At 44.5% G+C, this 21,053-nt stretch overlaps 2 protein-coding genes across 2 annotated transcripts; one reads left to right on the top strand and one right to left on the bottom strand.

The window, feature by feature from the left end:
• Positions 1-740: 740 nt before the first annotated feature.
• Positions 741-2,882, bottom strand: PNRC1 (proline rich nuclear receptor coactivator 1). Its single transcript, XM_071548737.1, has 2 exons — positions 2,418-2,882; positions 741-1,870 (listed from the first exon to the last, which is right to left on the bottom strand). Exons 1-2 carry the CDS (start codon positions 2,796-2,798, stop codon positions 1,430-1,432), a joined length of 822 nt encoding a protein of 273 aa, XP_071404838.1. The 5' UTR covers positions 2,799-2,882; the 3' UTR covers positions 741-1,429.
• On the top strand, positions 2,797-6,029 carry LOC139684276 (BLOC-1-related complex subunit 6-like). The gene is given in 6 exon segments (XM_071580017.1): positions 2,797-2,806; positions 2,902-3,069; positions 3,072-3,178; positions 3,180-3,256; positions 3,258-3,369; positions 3,372-6,029. Coding segments are annotated over 6 exon segments (1,086 nt in total). The 3' UTR covers positions 3,984-6,029.
• Positions 6,030-21,053: the final 15,024 nt, after the last annotated feature.

Raw genomic sequence — 21,053 nt, 5'->3', positions numbered from 1 at the left:
AAATCTAGTTAAGTTTAACTTGCCCCATCCATACCTGTCACTGGTACTTTTCAGTACGAGCTACTTTAATAACCACTTACTGTGGAAATCTTTAAGGAGCACTGCAGTATGAATTTGAATGTGTGTTTGCTAGACTTGAAATCTTAATTTTCAGAAAACAAAAGGAGAGGCTGAGGGAGCTGGGGTTGTTTAGCCTGGAGAAGCCTCAGAGGTGACCTCATCACTATCTAGAACTACCTGAAGGGAAGTTCTAGCCAGGTGGGGGTTGGTCTCTTCTCCCCGGCACTCAGCAATAGGACAAGGGGGCACGGGCTCAAGCTCTGTCAGGGATTTAAGTTGGAGATCAGAAAAAAATTCTTTCCAGAGAGAGTAATCAGGCATTGGAATGGGCTGCCCAGAGAGGGGGTGGATTCCCCATTCCTGGAGGTTTTTTAAACTGCGATTGGACATGTCACTGAGTGCCATGATCTGGTAAATGGACTGGAGTTGGACCAAGGGTTGGACTTGATGATCTCGGAGGTCTTTTCCAACCCAATCGATTCTATGATGATTCTAAAACGACTTACAACAAAAACATTTTTTTTAAAACACAAGGAATTCTTAGTGAGCTATTAAATATACTAATTAAGGCTGAAACAGTTAAAAGCTGAGAGAAACAAAGTATTTGTACTGATGCACTAGAAGGCAATCAGGTAATTAACAGACAAACACACACACACAAAGAAAAACAGAGACATGTGTAAGGGGAGGCCAAATTGTTTTATTTAATTTTTTAGTGACCAATTGGATTTTTTTGGCAGAAAGCTCTGCTCTTTCTTTTTTTGTTGTTTTTTTTCCTTTAAAGAAATCAGCAGTGCTCAAATTGATGGGTTGGAATTTTTCTCAAATTCCAGTTAATTTTAAAAACAAACAGATGAACAGGAATTCCAGATAGTTTCCAGAGCAGAGAGCAAAACTTCACATTTGTTTGAAAATTCCACGTTTATACTTGACTGGGAGACAGAATGTTAAAACTATTGTCAGTAGTGCACGAAGAAAACATTCACATTTGATCTGGAACCTTAAAATCAGAAAGCTGTACTCTCCTTCCAAAATTTTCATTACCTTGTGCAAAGCAAGTCAAGTCTTCATGTGTCAAGCACACACATAAAATTGTCCATATTTTATATACAAGACATCTACCAATCAGGCAGTGCAAAATACATCCTTTCATAACAAAACTAAAATGTACCTCTCAAAGTATGAACAAGAATATACACATAATACATGATGTACACTATTTACACAACCATAAAAAATATAATACAAGGATTTGTTTTTTATGTGATTATAAGACTTGACGGTCTTTTGCGATTTTTGTTGCAACAAGGCATGTTTTAATTTTCCTGGATGGAGTTTTCTTTGCCAATTACTCGAGAGATCTTAGGAACTACGCTTGAACTTTGAGGAGAGTTTTCAAATGGACTGCCATCAACTCCCTGTTTTGGTCAGACGGTTCAGCCGTGCCACCCACCCAGTGGCTGGGAGGCTTTGGAAGGACACTGGGAGATGGTGGGTCACTAAACTTTGCCCCAGCATAATTTTCTTTTTGGTTCGCTTCAGTTAGGGCAATGGGTTTCTTGGACTTGGCATTTCTGAAGTTCTCTGTGTTTTTAAGTGGCTTTTTCTCCTGCTTCTGAATTATTTCTGGCGACACAGAATCCTGCCAAAAGTTCTCTATCTTTTTCGCCGAGGCGATCTTCGTCAGCGGCGCATTACACTTACTCTTCTGCCTGTTAATCTTTGGTTGTTCACAGAGGTGTAAGCCGTGAACGGGCTGGCCGTAGGGGACGGCCGCCTTCTCTGTCTTTCCCATCTTATTCTTTAAGAACTGCGGAAACAAAGAAGAGTCGCATCAAACACGACCCTTCCTCTCTGCGATCCCTCACCGCCTCAGACACGGATGGAGGCTCCGGGGGCCACGCCAGGCGGGGGATGGTGCCCCGAGCGTTCCCCTGCGCGGTTATGGCTCAGCCCCTTGCCGGTCTCGGCGGGTCTGAGGGCGGTCTGAGGGCGCGGCGCCGGGCTCGGCCGCCATGGGGCGCTGCAAGCGGCGCACGTCCCGCTCGGCGCGCGGGGGGCCGAGGGGGCGGGGCTGGCGCGCGGCCAGCGCCGGCGCTAAATCCGGCTTGTTGCTGGGGCGCAGCGGCCGCCGCCGATTGGTGGGGCCGCGCAGCCAATCGCCGCCCGCGGCGGCGCTCTCGGCCCCGCCCCGCCCCGTCCGAGCGTAACGGAAACTCTGCCGCCCCCCCCCCCCTCCCCCCTGCCCCCCCGCGCGCTGCCCCCCCCGGGGCGCGGAGCGGCCCCGACACACCGAGCCCCGGGACGGGCCCAGCGCGAACCGAAAAGTGCGACAAGTAGCGCAGCCCTGTCTTTACCTCTTTCCTGAGGGGTTTGCCGGGAGCGGGTCTCGAGGGGGCGGGGGCGGGAGGCTCCTCCGGCGGGGGGTCCGTCACCAGGTCGGTTCCCAGCGGAGTCCTTCTCCCCAGCCCGGCGCGGTGCTGCTGGTACTGCTGGTAGCGGCTGGGCAGGAGCCCCGCGGGGCCCGGCCGGACCTTCCCCTTCCTCCGCCGCACCCTCTTCAGCGCGGGGCGGGCGCTGCCCCCCGGGCCTGCCAGGCAGCAGCTGGGCTGGTTCTCGCAGTTGCTGTCCCCGCGCCTGAGGCGCTGGAGCAGGGCGGAGGGCGGCAGCCGCCGCGGGTCTTCGGTGCCCGCCGAGATCCGAGCCAGGAAGGGCGGCGGCGCCGTGGTGGTGACCATGGCTGGACGTGGGTACCCAGAGTTGTGCCGGGGAGAGTGGGTCGAGCCCAGACGGGGACGAGCAGGGTGGGACGCTGGGAAGTGTCTGCCCGGGCTTTGTGAGGGGCTGAGGAGGAGGTGGTGGCGCAACCGGAGCCGCCGCTAGGAGAACATGGCGGGGGAGTGAGGGGAGCCGCCAACAGCGCCCCGGTGTTGTTACCGGGCGGGGCCCGCCCCTTTCCGCCCCCGCGCCAACCACGGCGCGCCGATGGCGCGAGCGCCGCCCCCCCGTCCCCACGCCGCCAATCGCGATGGAGCAGTGGCCTCTCCGCCCCCGCCCCGGCCAATCGGAAGCGACACAAACACTCGTGGCCACGCCCTCTCCCGCGGGCCGTCCAATCGCGGGCGGGCAGCGCTGGCGGCCCCGCCCCGGGCTCCGAGTCACGGGCTCGCAGTGCGCGGTAGGCGGGCGGCGCCGCCGCGGCCAATGGGGCACTGCGCAAACAGCCTCGGCCACGCCCCCGAGAGCCCCGCAGCCAATCGGGAGGGACGTAAACAGGCGGCGGCGCGCCCCCGCGGTGGGCGGTGGCGGCGGGTGGGCACGCGTCGCCCGCCATGGAGGTGCCGGGCCCGGCCGCGGGGCCGCCGGAGGGGCGGGACGAGCGGAGCCTGGAGGCGCTCAGCCTGGCTGCCGGCGACGGAGCGGCGGCCGCGGGGCGGCAGCTGCCTGAGGGGCGGCGGGCGACGCTGGCGAGCGCCCTGGAGCTGGAGGGGACGGTGCTGCGCGAGGGGCGCCTCACCCAGTTCGTAGCCAACAACCTGGAGCGGCGGATCCGGCTGAGCGGCGCCCCGCGGGGCGAGCCCCCGGCGGCGGGCGGCGGGTCCTCCATCCCCGCCATCGACCCCGGGGCGCTGCAGGACGTGATGGCCCTGGCCGGGCAGGTGGCGGCGCAGGTGGACGAGCTGCTGCGGAACGTGCACTGCGGGCTGCAGGCGCTGACGGCGCTCAGCGTCGGCTGCATCCAGACCTACCGTGATGGCGTGGAAAGCCTGGGCGAGGCGGCCGACCTCAGCATCCGCGCCATGTACGCGCTGGTGGCGCGCTGCGAGGAGCTGGACCGCGCCATGCAGCCCGTGCCCGCCCTGGCCAAGCGCATCCGCGACATGAAGGGCACCCTGGAGCGCCTGGAGGGGCTCTGCAAGTAGCTGCTCCCGCCGACCCCGCCGGGACGCTGTGCGGGAGCCGCCGGGGCTAGCTGGAGGAGCACGGCCTCGCCGCCGCCCCTGCCGTGCCGGCAGCGCTGGAGGGCCCGGCCCGGCGGCTGCTCGCCCTGCCCGGGCCCGGCGGCGGCCCTGACGCTGCCGCTCCCCGCGGCCCCGCCTCGCACGGCGCTCAGCCTCCCCCGCACCGCCCGCGCGCTCCCCGCTCCCTGACCCGCCGGCAGCAGCGGCGCTTAGTCTGCAGGAAGGAAATTTTTTGCGACCGATAGAGGAAAAAGTCCCAGTTGAAGTCGCGGGGTGAATGATAGATGGTGCTTTTTAGCTTCAGCTCCATTAAAGAATTTGGATTCCACATGCCTTATGCTTTATATTTATTGAGGGCTAGGAAAAAATAACTGATCTGAATTAAAAGTAGCTGTTAATACTCTTTTTTTTTAAACCAGATTTGAAATTGTGAAGACTTGCTTGATGCTTACAGGCATACGTGCTTACTTGTAGTTGACTTGGTGCCTGATGAGTAACTCACTTCTGCTGTTTCAGCAAATAAACACGCAGAACGCTGCTGTTTCAACAGGACACAGTTTGAAGAGAAGAGGAAATTTAATATATTTATGACAGAGCCATTTCCTTTCCAAGAAGATTATAAAATCCATGGAGTATAATTGAGATTCAGATAAGAACAAATCCGTATGCAAAGTTCTAAATAAAAAGCTTCAGATAAAATATGCTTTGCCTCTTTTGATCTCTACAGTTTTCACAGTGTAAAAGTTGAAATGCCCTCACTGAAATAATCCTATGATTTTATAGGTTGCTTTTTTTTGTTGTTGTTTCTTTCCAGTTGGGAAAGTATCTGTTTAATTATGTGAAGAACATGAATATGTGATGACATTATGTGGGTGTATGACTGACATGAAATGGGTACTTTGAGATAACTTATTTGTGTCACTTGAAGCTTTTGTATATGCATCACTCTGTGAAGAAGTGATTTTGCTGTATCAGTAAGCGTTTCCTTTGAGACCTGAGTGTAGCCAAATCCTCTGCTCACTATGGTTCCTATGCAACAAACCTCTTAGATGATGCTCTTAGCAATCCATTTAGGTCACAAATGTCCCTGTAACAAGATTTCAGCAGAGAAATGGTCACTGTGATGCGTATGTGTAATGGTGCTTTTAGTGACTGGCAGCTCCTAAAAAGCCTTGAAGAGAAGGCAGCCAAAAATACTACTCAGATCCTGTAGCTTTCCTTGAAGAGCAGATAGGTTTATGATGGGTAGAGCTGCTACTCCACTGTAATCTCATTAAAAACAACGAGTGAGGAGTGGACACCACGATACCTTGTGCTTCTGCATGTAGACAATACTGAGTTGTAACAAAATAATTCATTTTAATGCCACCTTGGTTTGCATAATGCCAGTCCGGCCTGTTTTGGGCTCCTTGGCACAGCCAGTGCCTTTCGCTCAGTCACAGTGTGTGGCCTTGCAGCCCTAACAATGGAGAAATCTGGAAGTGGGCTGTGCCAACGGAACAGTCTTTGTGGTACTGTCTGCTGGGGTATAGCTGTGGCTGCAGAAGGGGAGCAGAGGCCTAACAAAGGTTAGGGGAGAGAAAAAGAACTTAACTGCCCTTGCCCACGGGCTTAGAAGACAGAAAAGATGATTTAACACTACAGCAACACCTGTACTCTGAAGAGTTTTGGGGTGTTGTTCTTGGGAAAATTCGAAGTTGTGTATCATGGAGGTGCGGTAACTTTGCTAAGTATGAGTTGTATACGTCAAGAGTGAAAACCAAAGGTTGATCTTGCTCAACTTGTGTGTACTTTTGAAATGTACAGGAAAGACCTGCAAGCTTATTTGTAAAGCCACATATGTACAGCTATGCTTTATTCATGCAAGCTGAGGTGAAGCTTTCAAAGCAGCTGTCTTTCAGTATGCTCTTGGTTTTCCATAGCATTTCATTTGTACTCACCTCTGTTCAATGCTAATTCCCTGCTAAAATTGTCAAGTCTGTAGAATAAAATGATTACTTTTATGTTTTTAATTGTTAGTGGTCAGTTGTTGTGGAAGTGTTGCACTTCTTTATTACTGCATCTTATTTGGTAAAATAATTTGAAAGCTAATCTTAACTCTGGTCCTGCATCTGCACAGAGACCTTTTAATGTGATTGCAGAGCCAGTTTCAGTCTAGGTCCTCGGGCAATAATTTCTGACAGTGATGTCATTCATGTGATGAAAAAGGAATGACTGACTAGTGAATTGCAAGCATGAAGAAAGCGGTAATTACACTGTTGTTGGGGCTTGTTTGTTTAATATTTGAATATTTCTCTGAACACATCAGCCTGTTTGAAGGGCAGATTCAACTGTTTGGTGAAGTTGGCTCTTGTTTCCAGGTGTCTACCTTGTGCATTTGTCATCCCTGGGGCAGGGACGGCTGAAGTGCTGTCAGCCTGTTCTGTACCCCACAATCAGTATCAATACGTAACTGCATAGCTGCTGTGGCTTCCAGACCCCCACCCATCCTGGCATTGTTGCTGCAGGAATGGTGACACTTGCCAGCATCTCTGTCGGTGCAGCTCTAGTGCCAGCCCTGCCCTTGAAGTCCTGTGTGAACTACTTGTGTATAGGTTTTAAGGAAAAGGGTCTCACGTGCGGCTGGAGGGAAAGGGAGAAGGGTTTTCCTGCTAACCCCTATGTTCCATGGAGGCAGAGAGGGGAGGGAGAGACAAGAGTTCCAAGCAGTTGCAAGGCAGAGAATAATCTGTTTATTACGAGGTAATGTTCAGTCCTGGGAGCGGTCCCCAGGTTTGGCAGAATTGGGTGAAAACTGAGGAAAAGGCAGGGTCAAGGGTCCCTTAACCAATAGAACTGGGACAGGGCCCTGGCCTGCCCCCACCAGCCACGAGGGATAACAGAACAGAAAGGGGAGAAGGGCCAATGAGCCCTCAACAGAGCACCTGGGTGGGGACGAACACTGCTCAATAGCTGGCCCATCAACCGAACAAAAGGCCTCTGGGCGACACAAAGAGAACTGGCAGGGTGTGGACAACTACCCATCACAACTGAAACTCAGGCAGGGTAACAGAACCAGAAACTGCTTTTTAAAACTTCAACTGAGTCTCTGAGTTTTTTAAGGTGTTTGTCCAGTGCTGGTTTTGGAATTCATTTCAGCATCTTCCTACACTTGAGAGCTACGTGGAGCTCTGTAGCCTTCAGTGAAGCTTGTGCTTCTGCAGCCATAGACTTCTGTACTGCCCTTTGGATCCTAGTCCAGGCTTTCTGGTGCATGTTCAGTGTTAATTCTAGCATTTTTCAGCCTCTGGATGTTGAAAGTGAAAGCTTTCTTTTAGTCTTTTTTGCTTGACCTGTCAGCAATGCAAAACCATGTTTGGGTTTTCCAAGACCTTCAAATGGGTTTGCATATGTTTTTCTTACTTAGTCACACAGGTTTACAGTTGGTCTTGTTTTTCTTTCCTCATCAGCTGCCAAGTGAACTTTCATTGTAGCAAGATTGGCAAGGTCAAAGAAGAAAATTAACAAAATGAAAGGACAGGCAAAAGCAAAGCCAGATCCAGAATTAGCTGTGAACAACGAATGACTTCTCTGCTCTGAGAACCACCTGCGACTTTGTTAGGAATTAGCTTAATTTGATAATTTTTTGTCTTCATATGTAAGATCTGCCTGTGGAAATCCTTCTTCTGGTGAAGTTCTGGTTAGTTTTGCTTCATTCAGGTCATTTTTAGCCTCCCCTCCTTTCTGAGGTTTTATATTCCCTGACTGAACCATTTCCATATCCATGCTATTTAAAGGAGCTTTACCAGATGAAACCTTAATTACAGCTGAAAAAAACCCAACCAGTCACCCAAAGCATGAACTCATATTTCACCTATAAGGATTTTTTTCAGTGTTACTTAATTGCATCAGGTGTTCAGTAAGTAAACACATCAACTTTGTGTATGTCTTGCTGCCAGCCAGACACAAAAATACACAAGACTTTTGGCTGCAATGCCCAGCTTTGTGATGGTACTGACTCCCACTAGTAACCTCTTCATTGAGTTCCTGGTATGAGGAACAGCATGTGAGTTGAAACCAAGAGCAAACCTCTTGGCATTACAGATGCAACTATTTTGAAATGGTTTCAAACAGCATGGTTGTACTCCCAGAAGACAAAAACTTTTAAAACTTCCAAATTATGAGCAGCTTTACAGAGGAGTGAGATCAACTCTAGCGGACTGTGTTAGCCAAAACTGAAATCCATTACAACAGAGACCTCTTGCAGTAGGTGTCATCCAACGTGAGACAGGTTTTGGCTGTCAGATACCACACTACCTTGTCCTGGCCAACATTGGTATTACTCATGAAAAAAACAACTTTTAAGGAATAGCAGATCATGTTTATGTTGCTGTCACAACCTGCTTTTATTGCCAGGAAATTACTTTGCGACAAGAACATTCCTGTAAAAATAGTAATATAGTCCAATTAGTACGTTTTTGTGAACATTGCCGCTACTTCTGTCCCTACCCTGGCCCCATCCTGGAACCTTCTGCCATGCATGTAAGAGCACACATACAAGAGAGAGGGAGAGAGATTCATGAAATTTCTTTTTTAGAAAGCTTAATGCTTCCAACAGATACAGGAACAGAAGCTTGTCTGAGTTTCATGTTTGCTGCTCCAGTTGCTGCTTGGGGAAAGCTTTTGTCATGGTTGTTTTCTGTTGTTCAAAGCTCTAGAGTTACAGATGTGATCAATGGACTCGGGGCCCTGAGCTTCCACCTTAGCAGTCAAGATCGTTGTGCCCCCTGTTACAACAGCAGTAGCATTATGCCCTTATCTTGTAACAGGAAAAATGATAAAGAGTCAAAGTATCAAACCTTCCTGCAGTTCTAGTTCTCTTCTACTATTTATACTTATTAGAAGCTGTGCAAAAATCAAACAAAAACCCCGTAACCCTTTCCCCATAAAGACTGTTAATTGATCCTCTTCCCAAATCTGAGAGAATGTTTCATAAATATTAAGTTACTGGCTGTCAAGGATAAGATGCGTGAGATGGCCCTCACAGTACTATTGAGTCCCTATGAGACTTAAAGAGAACATGAATTTAAAGAAAATAAAATACTACATTTTTATTGTAATATTGTTAGGGTTGGAGACGGGGTAGTCTGCAACGGTTGCACAACTGGCATCTGTTGTTTTCTAGCAGGGTGAGACTGTCATGTACACCAGTCAGGATGCAGCAACATTCATTAACTGGAAGAGCAGAAAAGCAGTTAAAACCATCTTGACCTTTTCCTAGATTACAGCTAGAAAGTGCTGGCCCTGTAATTTTTTCCAGAATCTGAGTTAATGTTGTAATTAATTAGTATGAAGTACCTTTGTTGAAAATCGGAGAAGAATAATAATTTATGTCAGTATTTTTATGAATGCTAGTTAGAGAAGTAAGAATCCTAAAATTTTATCCAACACTGTATTTCTTGTCTTGGTGTGACCAAGAATGTTTTTTCTTTGTTTTTTTTATAGACTGCTGGAAAAATTTTCAGGACTGGACTTGCTTGTAGAACAGAGCCATGCCCAATAAGTTGTTAGGAACAGTTTTGTTAAAGACAGCTTCCTTGTCTAAAAGTACATGTAAATTAAGGGGAAAAAAATTCCACAAACTTACCAGACAATGATTGTTTGTTTCTCAGGTATTTGGTTTGTCACTGGGATTGTCTAACTACTCTCAGTAACAGAAATTTTTAAAAAAATCGCAGGTTGAAATCTGAGATTTTTTTAAAATGAGCATTCATTCAATGGCCTAACAGCAGCAGTGACATTTACTGGACATTTTCACTCTAATGACATTTTTCTTATCTGAACTTCAGCTGATGCCACTCACGGAAATGCTAACCTGAAAATAACCTCCTTTAAAGTCCAAGTGTCATTTGACTTTGTTCCTCTTTGTTTTCACAACCTATGTAATTTGTTTACTCAGTGCATTTTTTTTCCAGGCTGGGACTTTCCAGTGACGTGTCCTCAGCTGGAAGGGGAGGGGAGTTTCTGACCACTGAGCAACATCGTGATTTTCCGTTTCCCAAAACTCTTCCCGTATGCCATTTATAGTTGATGATACTGATCTAGTTTGGTTTTGTTTCCCTCTTTAAAAAAAAGAGATGTACAACTAGAAGCCTTTCATCTGTCCTGCTCTGATGCCATCAAGTTTCTTTAGTCTGCTGAGAGAAACTGGAAAGTCACAACAGTGTGTTTCCCCCCCCCCCCCCCCCGCCCTTCACCAGTTTCGACAGCCACCAGCTGTACCACATTTCCCCTGGCAAAACCTTGTTCTGGACCTCATCAGTTCTCAGAGCTATTCTCTGATCCCACTTATCTTCTGTCTTCAGTTGCATGACTTACTACATGGGTGTTATCATACTGCCAATGGCACCTGCCTTCTTATTTAGCTCAGTTACGTCCTCTTTTAGCTGTCCTTGTTTTTCATTCCTGTTCTGCCTCAAATTCAGAATGGCCATCTGCAGGTCTTGGCCAAGCCTAGCTTCTGCTGCCTACCTAACCTGTTCTCTTTTGTTGTCATCCATTCCTTTATCCTTTAAAATACTACAGTAAATTACCTTATGCTTTCTTTGTCTATGACTTACTTGCTGCTGTTTTCTGCAATATTTCATTTCTTGCATCCAGAATAGTGACCATGAATTGTCTTGTTTAAAATCAACCCTTGGGCAGTGGCAAGTCAGAAACAATATAGATTTCAGGTTATTACACTAAATAGGAGGCACAACAACCCCCTGCAGCGCTACAGGCTGGGCACAGAGTGGCTGGAGAGCAGCCAGGCACAAAGGGACCTGGGGGTACTAATTGACAGGAAGCTCAACATGAGCCAACAGTGTGCCCAGGTGGCCAAGAAGGCCAATGGGATCCTGGCCTGTATCAAAAATAGCGTGGCCAGCAGGACCAGGGAAGTGATCCTTCCCCTGTACTCTGCGTTGGTGAGGCCACACCTTGAGTATTGTGTTCAGTTCTGGACCCCTCAGTTCAGGAAAGGATATTGAGGGGCTGGAGTGAGTCCAGAGAAGAGCAACAAGGCTGGCGAAGGGACTGGAGCACAAGTCCTATGGGGAGAGGCTGAGGGAGCTGGGGTTGTTTAGCCTGGAGAAGAGGAGGCTCAGAGGTGACCTCATCACTCTCTATAACTACCTGAAGGGAAGTTCTAGCCAGGTGGGGGTTAGTCTCTTCTCCCAGGCACTCAGCAATAGGACAAGGGGGAACGGGCTTAAGCCCTGCCAGGGGAAATTTAAGCTGGATATCAGAAAGAAATTCTTTGCAGAGAGAGTAATCAGGCATTGGAATGGCCTGCCCAGAGAGGTGGTGGATTCCCCATCCCTGGAGGTTTTTAAACTCAGACTGGATGTAGCACTGAGTACCATGATCTTGTAAACAGACTGGAGTTGGACCAATGGTTGGACTTGATGATCTCGAAGGTCTTTTCCAACCCAATCAATTCTATGATTCTATGATAGAAAAATTAAACATCTCTAACAGAAGACAGCTAGGTCTCATTACTTACTTCTGACCTCTTTTGATAATATGCCAACAAATGCAAATAAAAATGAACAAACTATTTAAAAATAATACTGTGAATGAATGTGAATGCTGTGATATATCTGCTAGGAGACAGGAAAATGAATCACCTGCTGGTTACGTAGGTTCCCGGGAACAGGGTTATAGAATAGCAAATAGCCTCTGACACGGTGAGGTGATGCAATACGTGCAAGGCCCCAAAGCAAACTATATTGTTTTTCTTTTTAATCATAGAAAGATTAAGTAAATACTGTAGTAAGTCTACCCCTAAATAGAATTCTGCCTTCCTTTTGGCATGCACACATATGGAACTCTTGCTGACTTTACGAAGAGCTGTATGTATTTTGTGGAAGTTATGAAACATAATGGGATGTGTTACATTTACTACTTGCAACAACCTTGGAAAGGAATAGTGGTAAAGAAGGATGGGATGGGATGTTAGGAGCACAGGACATAACTTGTTCACTAAGTTTCATATGTATATACTTCTATATGGCAAATAAATTCCTTTTTAACAAAATAATTCTTCCTGTCAGTGCTGCCCTGTCAATGGACAAATTCAAGTCACAACCAAAGGACTAATTCTACATAAGTGTTGAAACAGCTGTTTTGAAAAAAAAAATTAATGTTGGGCTGTACTGGGTTGAACAGCTGTAATAAGCTTAAAAGTTTCAGGTTTTAATAGTGGTCAACTAGGCATTTCTTAGTATGTGCAATCTTTGAATTAAAATATGTATCAGCAACAATTGCAAAGACTTCAGTCCAACCAAGCACTAGGATTTGTTTCTTTAACTGTACTGTAGGTGAGGTAACTGATTTGGACATTCAGCAAAGTAGAAGTCATAAAGCATGTTTCCCCTATGTGTTAATATAAACCAGAAAAATTGTGTAAGTTGTTGATGACTACAGGAATTTATGTAGCACTGTATGAATTTTTGGTTGCAGCATTCATTCATCAGTTTTTATGGGTTGTGAAATCACTCTTTGTCCTTGATTATTTATGAGCTCTGCTTTAACACAGGGATGAACACTTTGTCTTAATAGCTCTGTTTGGCTAACAGACAAAACAACATTGGGACAAAACTATATTTGTCTCTCTGTCAATCTGTGAGACTTTGACTTAAGTATCTTGCTGATATCCATTTGCATAATACTTTGGAAATAAAAGTTCCTGGGTTGAACATCGGCAATCAACGTTGGATCACACAACCTATGGTCAGTGTTGTGACTTGTCACTGCTGCCTACCAGATAGCCTATCTTTAACAGTGTGTCCTACTTCTGTAAAAGGGCAGCAGGATGATGCAAACACTGGGGACTCATATCAAATGCTTTCTCTGTTACACTGTGTAACAGAGTATTAGAGTTTGCTTTTTTCCTGATCCCTTTTCAGTTCTTATCAGTTCCTTCAGGGAATGCCACTACGAGCCCTTTTTTCCATTCCCAGCTTTCCTTCCTGGTTAGTGGATCTTTTTTTCTAGGTTGCACGGCTGCTCTAAACAACTTCTATGAAAATAAATTACCAGATACACTTTGTGCATACATCGTGTTGGCACAGCCAATGTACTGCTAGGCTGACATACTTGTATTTTGGAAACCTTATTAATAGCAGGCATAGTTGAAAGTGAATTCTTGCTGCAGCAGAAGAGCTTTTGTGAGTGGCTGCAGAAGTGTCATGCCTCTGGGGCAGAAAAAGATCAGCAATCCCACAGGGAGATTTGCAAGCCTGGCTCCAGGTTTCTTCTCTAGAAGTAAGAAGAAAGAATAAATAGGCCAGGTGGTAGGTTGCCTGTAGCACCATGCAGCCATCATCTGTTTCAATGACAGAAATTACTTTATCTCTGAGGTGACTAATGCTATCAAAACTGGATACACATTTACTTATCATGTTTGTCCATGCCATGGTTCATGTAGAAGAAAATATTTGTCATTAAACAGATGATGAATGTAATTGAACCATCCTTTTTAGTCCATGCCCCATAGAAAAAAAGCAAGCAATTATCAAATTTTGTATGTGTGGTTTTGCCACCCAGAGGGAAAAAAGCTTCTTTATGGTCACGGTGGGTGTCAGTGACAGATGGAACAAAACAGCTAGATCAGGAACAACAGGGGATGTAACCATAGTTTGTGGACTATGGTTATGCAAGAGCTGTTCTGAGTTTAACTTTGTCTTTTCTACAATAGGAATCTTAAAAGACATAACAAAATTCCCACATGTTTTTCTGTTCAAGTATAAGTAAAATGTTGTTTCAAGATCTGGATTAATAATGTCAGCTGTGTACTGTAATTAGTGCAGCTTTACACATAAAAAGCTGGCTCAGATTTCCTTTGGATCCCTGGTCAATCATAAGCCTAAGACAATCTAAGGCTGTGTTTTAATATTGGGTGGCAAGGCCAGGCATGTGTTAAAGCAGCCCAAACATCCCCTTTTATGCCCAAGCCCTGCCCACTTGTTCCTGGTCATCCACTGTGTTTGGCCTCGGGAAATGCCGTGTGCTGTAGGTTCTAGTCCTGAGGACTTCACTGTCACTGTCCAAGCTCGCTCGGCCGTGGCAGATGAACCTCAGGACTTAAACGGTGGGGCCAGTTCTGCGCACGCTGAGCCTCACCTAAAATCCAGTGCGCAGGGTGGAAGGGCACACCCACGTGGGGACAGCCCTTCCCAAATCTTCGTTCGCAAAGCCGAGCCACACAGATACAAACACAGACACAGACACACACACAGACACAGACACAGACACAGACACACACACACACACACACACACACACACACACACACACACACGCAGCTTGTGCAGCCACAAGGTGGAAACAGAGTGAGGACCTCGGCCCAGCTGAGCCCAGCAAGGAGGGAGTGGAAGACTTGTTTGCTTTTTGGCTGCATTCATTCCCAGCCTTGTCTCGGTGCACAGACAGTTGCTCAGCAGATGGGAGGAATCCTTGTGGAGAAGAAAGGGGGTGTGAGCCTGATGCACACTGCTGAGATAAGGAAAGTGCTCTGGGAGGGCTTGCAGCTGTTACCACTTAAATCTGATTGACCCACAGCCTACAAAAGTGTGTTGCTTGTGCTGGTAGTTGAGTTGCTCGCAGGCAAGAGGCCTATACTTAGAAGCAGGGTTGCACTGATAACAGTTGCTAATGTCTTAGAATTTAATTTTATGCTGTTAGATATATAGAACTCTTTTCAGCATGGCTGGAATTTCAGCTACCAAGTGGGTAAAGAAGATTACCTAGCAACAACTCTACCAGTTTCAAGGCTGATACAACTGCAATACAGAGATGAATACAAAATAATGAAGTGGGTTGTGCTTCAGGACAAAATGACTTTTCATTTCACTCTTCCTGTTCCCTCTGTGGTAATATAATTTTGCATCTGAGATACAAATGATCAAAACAGTTTTCCTGTTTTAAACTAGTATAACCTTGTGTACAACCAGCATTGTCTTAATGCTGTTTATACTTATTTGAGCTTCTCTATCTGTGTCATTGTTCAATAATTTATATTTAATAAATAATTTTTAGTTCTGTTTATGACTCTGTGCTATTGTGTACCAACATATGGTGGTTTTCTAATTCTCCATGTTAGAGAACATGGAGAGGTAGGGTCTGAGTTCACTGAGAATGGTAAGTCTTTCACTGAAGTTCAGAAAGCCTAGAATGTGTCATATAGTGGATCTCTGACAAAACATCCAATTATAGTAGAAAAAAACAGTACTAAACTCATTTTAGCATATCAACTCCCAGTAGGTGGAAGGACATGTGGAACTTCTTCTCCACAAGGGGATTTTTTTCAGATGCAGTTTCTGTAGGCCAGAGCTAGATAACAGGATTTCAAAACCCAAAACAACTTTTCTGAAGAAATGTTAACATTTTCCAGTAATTGCCTGCACACTTTCAGAGTATGAAGATTGCTAGCCAAACCCAAAACTTTGAACTACTCAGAAATCTAAGCAATTCATTTCAGGCAAGTACAGAGACATTTTTGTGCCACCTTCCCCTTCTTGAGGACCTTAATCTCTCTGAGTAACTCCCTAAAAGTCCATCTAGACAAGGACAGTTTCATATCCATACCGAGTGAAGGTTTGAGTACAAGAATAATAGCTTTTTTTTTTTCAAATTAATCTTAACCTAGTTAACAGCAGGTTAAAACAGCAGTGAAAAGAAATGCCATCAACTTCAACTGTAGCTGTATGAACAGCAATGGACCACTATGCTCTCTGAGGCAAAGTCCATTCCATCACGTCCATCACGAGTTGTCATCGTTCTAATAAACCTAAAATGGTGAGAATGTGAAAAGAGTATTTGTAGGAAATCAGAAATATATTTCAAACAAAAATAAAATTCTTTTCCTTTCTCTAAGGAATGCTTAGATGACAAGAATTTACAACCTATTCAACATCATTAGCTAAAATAACATTTGCCAATTTATTCTTAAGATTCTCTAATCAGGGATGCTGCAGATAGATATGGTAGGATATTCCTTCCTCTCTCTACTTTTGAGTGAGGCTTTTTGGCTTGTAAAGCTTATTCCACAATGCATTCCAACAGCAAGTGGAACTAACCTCACAAGAGCAACGTTTGAGCATCTGATTATATATATATAACCATATATATGTATTAACATAATTTGTATAGAATATATATATTCAGATTTGGTTTCTAAAAAGCCTGCGAGGCTGCCAGGCTGATCCCTTTGCTTTAGTCCATATTCCCTTCCTTTGCCTTTGGCCAGTTTCTTGGGGTATTTTCAGGACTGCAAGCACCTCAAGAGAGAGACTATGGTCTTCATTTAATTTGTACAGTATGTTGCACATATTTTGTATAATAAAGCCATATAAACAGAATCAGGTCTGTATGTATTTTCTCAGGTTCTTTATTATAGCTCATACATGTATTATTCTACACAGGCTTTATATTCATCTAGAAAATCATAGTATATGCACTTACAGGCACGATACTATGATGCAGAAATCCTGAGTTACTGTGGGTAATAATCTTTTCTTGTGGGACTGATCACATGAGAAAAAGATTTCTGCCAGTATAGCAACCCAGAACTTTATCATCATGCATGCAGGTTTGTCGGCTGAAACAATGACCCTCTCTTGGCTATTTCAGGCTATAGAGGAGTGATAACTTTTTAACAGGTACTGACTGCCCCAGTCTGCCTCCTGCATTAACCAGGACCTCAGTTACTCCACTAGTTTGAACCACAGCCTCACAGTCAGGGCAAGATTTTTACTAAGGTGTCCATATTACGGCAGTAGAGAAACTAGAAAATGTAGCAACAGAATGGTGTTTTACTTTGTGGAATCCAGTCATTCCCCAGCCCAGCTCCAAAGACTATGAGTCATACTTTCCACTTAAATAAATTAGATGAGTTTCTCATATATTATGTCATACTTTGCCCTACTGCTAGTCATCTTCCATTGTGGCATTTTAGTTGGTTGATTAATTTGTCCATACTCAAAGCACACTAATACACTTATAATTTCATTTTATGCAGTAAACATATGATCTTCAATGTTACATCTGGGTGTTTTACAGTGTAGATTTCCATTGACAATGATCCTTCAGGGCTGATGTGAGTAAGGCCTCAGGCGTCTAGGTCAGAAGATAAGAACGCTGGGGAGACCAGGGTTAGTCTTCGAGGAATGACAGGCATCCTGCTTTTAAGTTTGTTGTCCAGCTCCTTATCTCTGTTACATCAAACACACCACCATTTCATCTGCAGAGGTACAATAGCAAGGCATCTTGTTTTTCAGGCCTGTATATCAGTGCTTGAAGCCACAGCTGTCATCCCTCTTCCAGGACACCAACCGTCCAGACAGACACCTTCTTCCCTCTACGCAGACACACGTCTCTCCCGTTCTTTCCTGGATAGATCTGCTAAGGAAATCTCCTGCTAAGCACATCATCTGCCATGTCTGCATCTGAGATTGTTAATGTCCCCTGTGGTGGTGTGAGATTTATACGTCATCACTGCAGCACACACAGTGTTTGGTGGTGGTGTCTGACAGCTTATGGTGATTACCCTCAGCATGAGACCCAATCCGGGGACCTGGATTTTGAGCAGCTCCATCCCAAACTCACTGTCTGCTCCCTGTCTATAGACAGATTTACTCCACGTGTTGAACTAGCACTGTAATACCTTAGAGGCTTGAGCTGAACATGTCATATTACCAGAATGAAACCCTGAAGGAAAATTTAAGATTTAAATAGACATGAAAGCAGTCTGCATGTATTGCATCCATCAGTCTGTTAGTTTTATTACTCTTAGAAAAAGGAGGGTGTAGTCTATATTCTACCAAATGTCTGTGTTGTCTTCTGCTGGAAATTTTATTAAGAACTGTGTCATAACTTCACACTAGGGAATGACTCCAGGGTACTTTAACTTACATCATTCCAAGTCTGTGAGGTCGTGGTGCCCCCTAATGTCCGGAAGACGAAAGACTGGTAATTTTGTTTCAGACTTTCCCTCAAAGCTCTCCATAGGAAGAACACTGCAAATGACATTTTACTTTCTCAAATACATTGCAGCACTCACAACTTTTTTTTCAACGTCTTTTTTCCATATTTCATACGCATATGGAATTAAACCACTTTCTTCTTAATTCTTATTTTCACTTTAAACCCCAGGAAACTAATTTGCCTCAGAAATTAAGTTCTTAATTGTTTGTTCACACCCAACAAATAGGAATAAATTAAATCATACTGAGCTCCTAGCATTTTCTTTTGGTTATTAAAAGAGTCTGTGCATACTCAGTGTTTTTACATGTAGAAACCTGCATGTGTTAGAGAACATAACCGTAGGCAATCACAGTATTAACTTTCACTTAAATCTTAAAGTATGTTTTCATTTTACTATTTTTAGGGTTTTTAAAATATACCATTAGATGTAAGTACTATTGGAATAAAATACAACTACAGTAACAAGGTGAAAATATTTATTCAGATTTAGACAGTACTCACCTGTTCCCACAAAAGCTTCATGTATGCTGAAATCAATCAGAAAGGTACAATGAACCCAAAAAGCAAGGAATTAATTGAATCAGTAAATAAAAATTATATATTTTACTATGTTCCATATACAATAATGTACAAGTTTATGGCATCAAGTTTTGTTTTAGGTGAATGCCTATATCGGTAAGTAGAAAAATAGTATTATGTGAATCATACTTGCATAGTTAACATCTTTCACAATTACTTTCATTTAACTAAATCCTTTTGCAGTCTCAGTTTAACAAACAATCTCTTTGTTCTTTTTTTGTTTGGTTGGTTTTTATTTTTTATAGTGTATTTACTAGATAATCAGAAATGGCTGTTTCATAGAACATCCTGAGAGGTGTTTTTATTTTCCTATGACATTAATTATTACTTTATGAACACATGGAAAAAAAATGTTATACTGAAACAGAGCAGTAATAGGTTCACTGACCTGTATCAGTATAAAGAGGGCAACATGTGTGTTCTTCCTTCAGGCAAAATACATAATTTATCTATTTTCTGTAGAACAAGTCACATTAATATTGTAAGTAGCTAGATAATTTATTACATGAAAAGTGTAAGATGATTCATGAGCAACAATTGGGGTAAATGTAACAAAAAACAAACGAAAAGTTTGTAATAAGGAAAAGTATTCAAAGTGTGCATGTAGGGTTTTCTGTTTGGTATTTTTGTAATGGTTTTAAGTCAAGGCAAAACATAAACTCAGCTGTCCACTACCTAAAACAACATGGCTGAGCTGAAACCAAAGTAGCGGTACCTGTGGCACAGAGGATGACCTGCATCCTGGGAACATGACATCTTGATTCTAGTATCTGCTCTGACAGGAAAAGCATTTAAATTGGTGAGCAGAAATCAGAATAATGGTACAGGCACCTAAATACCTCTAAGATAAAAGGGAATCAATATACAGTAAAGTGGAAATGTTTTATCATAGACAATTAAAACACTTGCAGTTGTTTCCTCAAAGCAATGCTTGAAATGACCACTATGGCTGCCCTTGGGCTCCTTGTTGATATACAGCCATGTTGGCTTTGGAAAGTCACAGGAAGATCCGAGGCACTCGGATTTCTCTGCTGGTAAACCAGGAGAGTCAGATTAAGAGTTAATAATGTCACAAGTGCAACCAGGACATTGTCCTTCACCAAGACTGTCACACGCAAACATCACCTTACACCTGCGTAAATAGTTTCAAAGTGTCTTAGATGGCAAAGTCCAGGGTAAACTATATATGCACAACATGTAACATCAGCTGTAAATAATTATTTGCCTGTTGTGTTGCTAAATAGCAACCACTATACACACCCTCCCTGTTTAGCTATACATCTTCAACGGTATTTCTGATCTGAAGCTCTTACGCTTGTGTCCTAGTTCAGCAGGTGGGACCAGTTTATCACTCTGTGTGTGTGACCAAAGCTGTGTATTCTACACCCTCTATTCATTTCCCATGAACTGTTAACAATGGACCATTTGAATCAGCTGCCCAGGGCACACCTGACCCCTCAGATGTGAGCTGGGTGTGAAAGACACCTGTGAGATAAGAGCTGTGATAATCCCCTTTCAGCAAGTTGTTAGCACCTTCACACCCAGCCTGAGGTGTCATGTCTGCTAATGGGCCATCAATTATTCCAAATACCCCATGACTCATACAATGAGATTACTCATTGTGTAATTCCCCACCCTGAGGGAAGTACTGTACTGGGTGGTCCCAGCTGGACCCGAGGGGGTATAATCTGGGAGGTTTTGGGACGTGGGGAACCACTCGTCGGATCTATAGAAGGACCAGAACCTTGACAGGAAGAGACCACCAGTCTTGATCAGACTGCGAGCACTACTCTTCACCAGACTGCAACTGTCATCTGCACCAACAAGTTTTTTACCTCCTGTTGCTTTGGACTCAGAGGAACCACATAGGGTTCAGCCCAGGAGCTAACAAGCCCCTTTGTGTTTGTGCCGCAGGACACTGGGTTATACTTCTGGGGTTCGTGGGTTAAAAGCAATTTCTCTTTGTGTCATTGCATTTATTGTAATATTTCTATTAAATTGTAACTCTGACTTACAGTCTCTCCTGAGCTGGGTTAATTTCTCTTGCTGGTTTACCTTTACACCAGCACAACTTGCTTTAAAACCCTATCAGAATCATCAAGATGATGAGAACATATTACCACTCATTCATGATATCTTTTTGTACTAATCTCTCCCTCTGGAAATGGTTTTGTTCCTAATTTTGCTGTACTGCTGACGTTACTGTATGTTGCTCCCAATTTCCTGAAATTAGAAGCTGAGTATCTTGCAGTTTCTCTTAGCTTCTTGCTCTTTCTGAACACTCCTTGCACTCCAGTTTTACTGTCTCTTCTGGTTGGTCTGTGGCACCACCTGGTGTCTGACTTGTTGCCTGGCTATTCTGTAAAGGAAAAAGCAACACCTTATTTCAAACATCATAAAGTTACATTTTAACAGCACTACATTTAACAGTCAGGGAAAATAATG

Source organism: Pithys albifrons, chromosome 2 (genome assembly GCF_047495875.1).
Source record: "Pithys albifrons albifrons isolate INPA30051 chromosome 2, PitAlb_v1, whole genome shotgun sequence".
In the NCBI taxonomy this organism is placed as follows: Eukaryota; Metazoa; Chordata; class Aves; order Passeriformes; family Thamnophilidae; genus Pithys; species Pithys albifrons.
The sequence above is the reverse complement of the archived record's forward strand: the minus strand, read 5'-3'. Positions and strand labels throughout refer to the sequence as shown.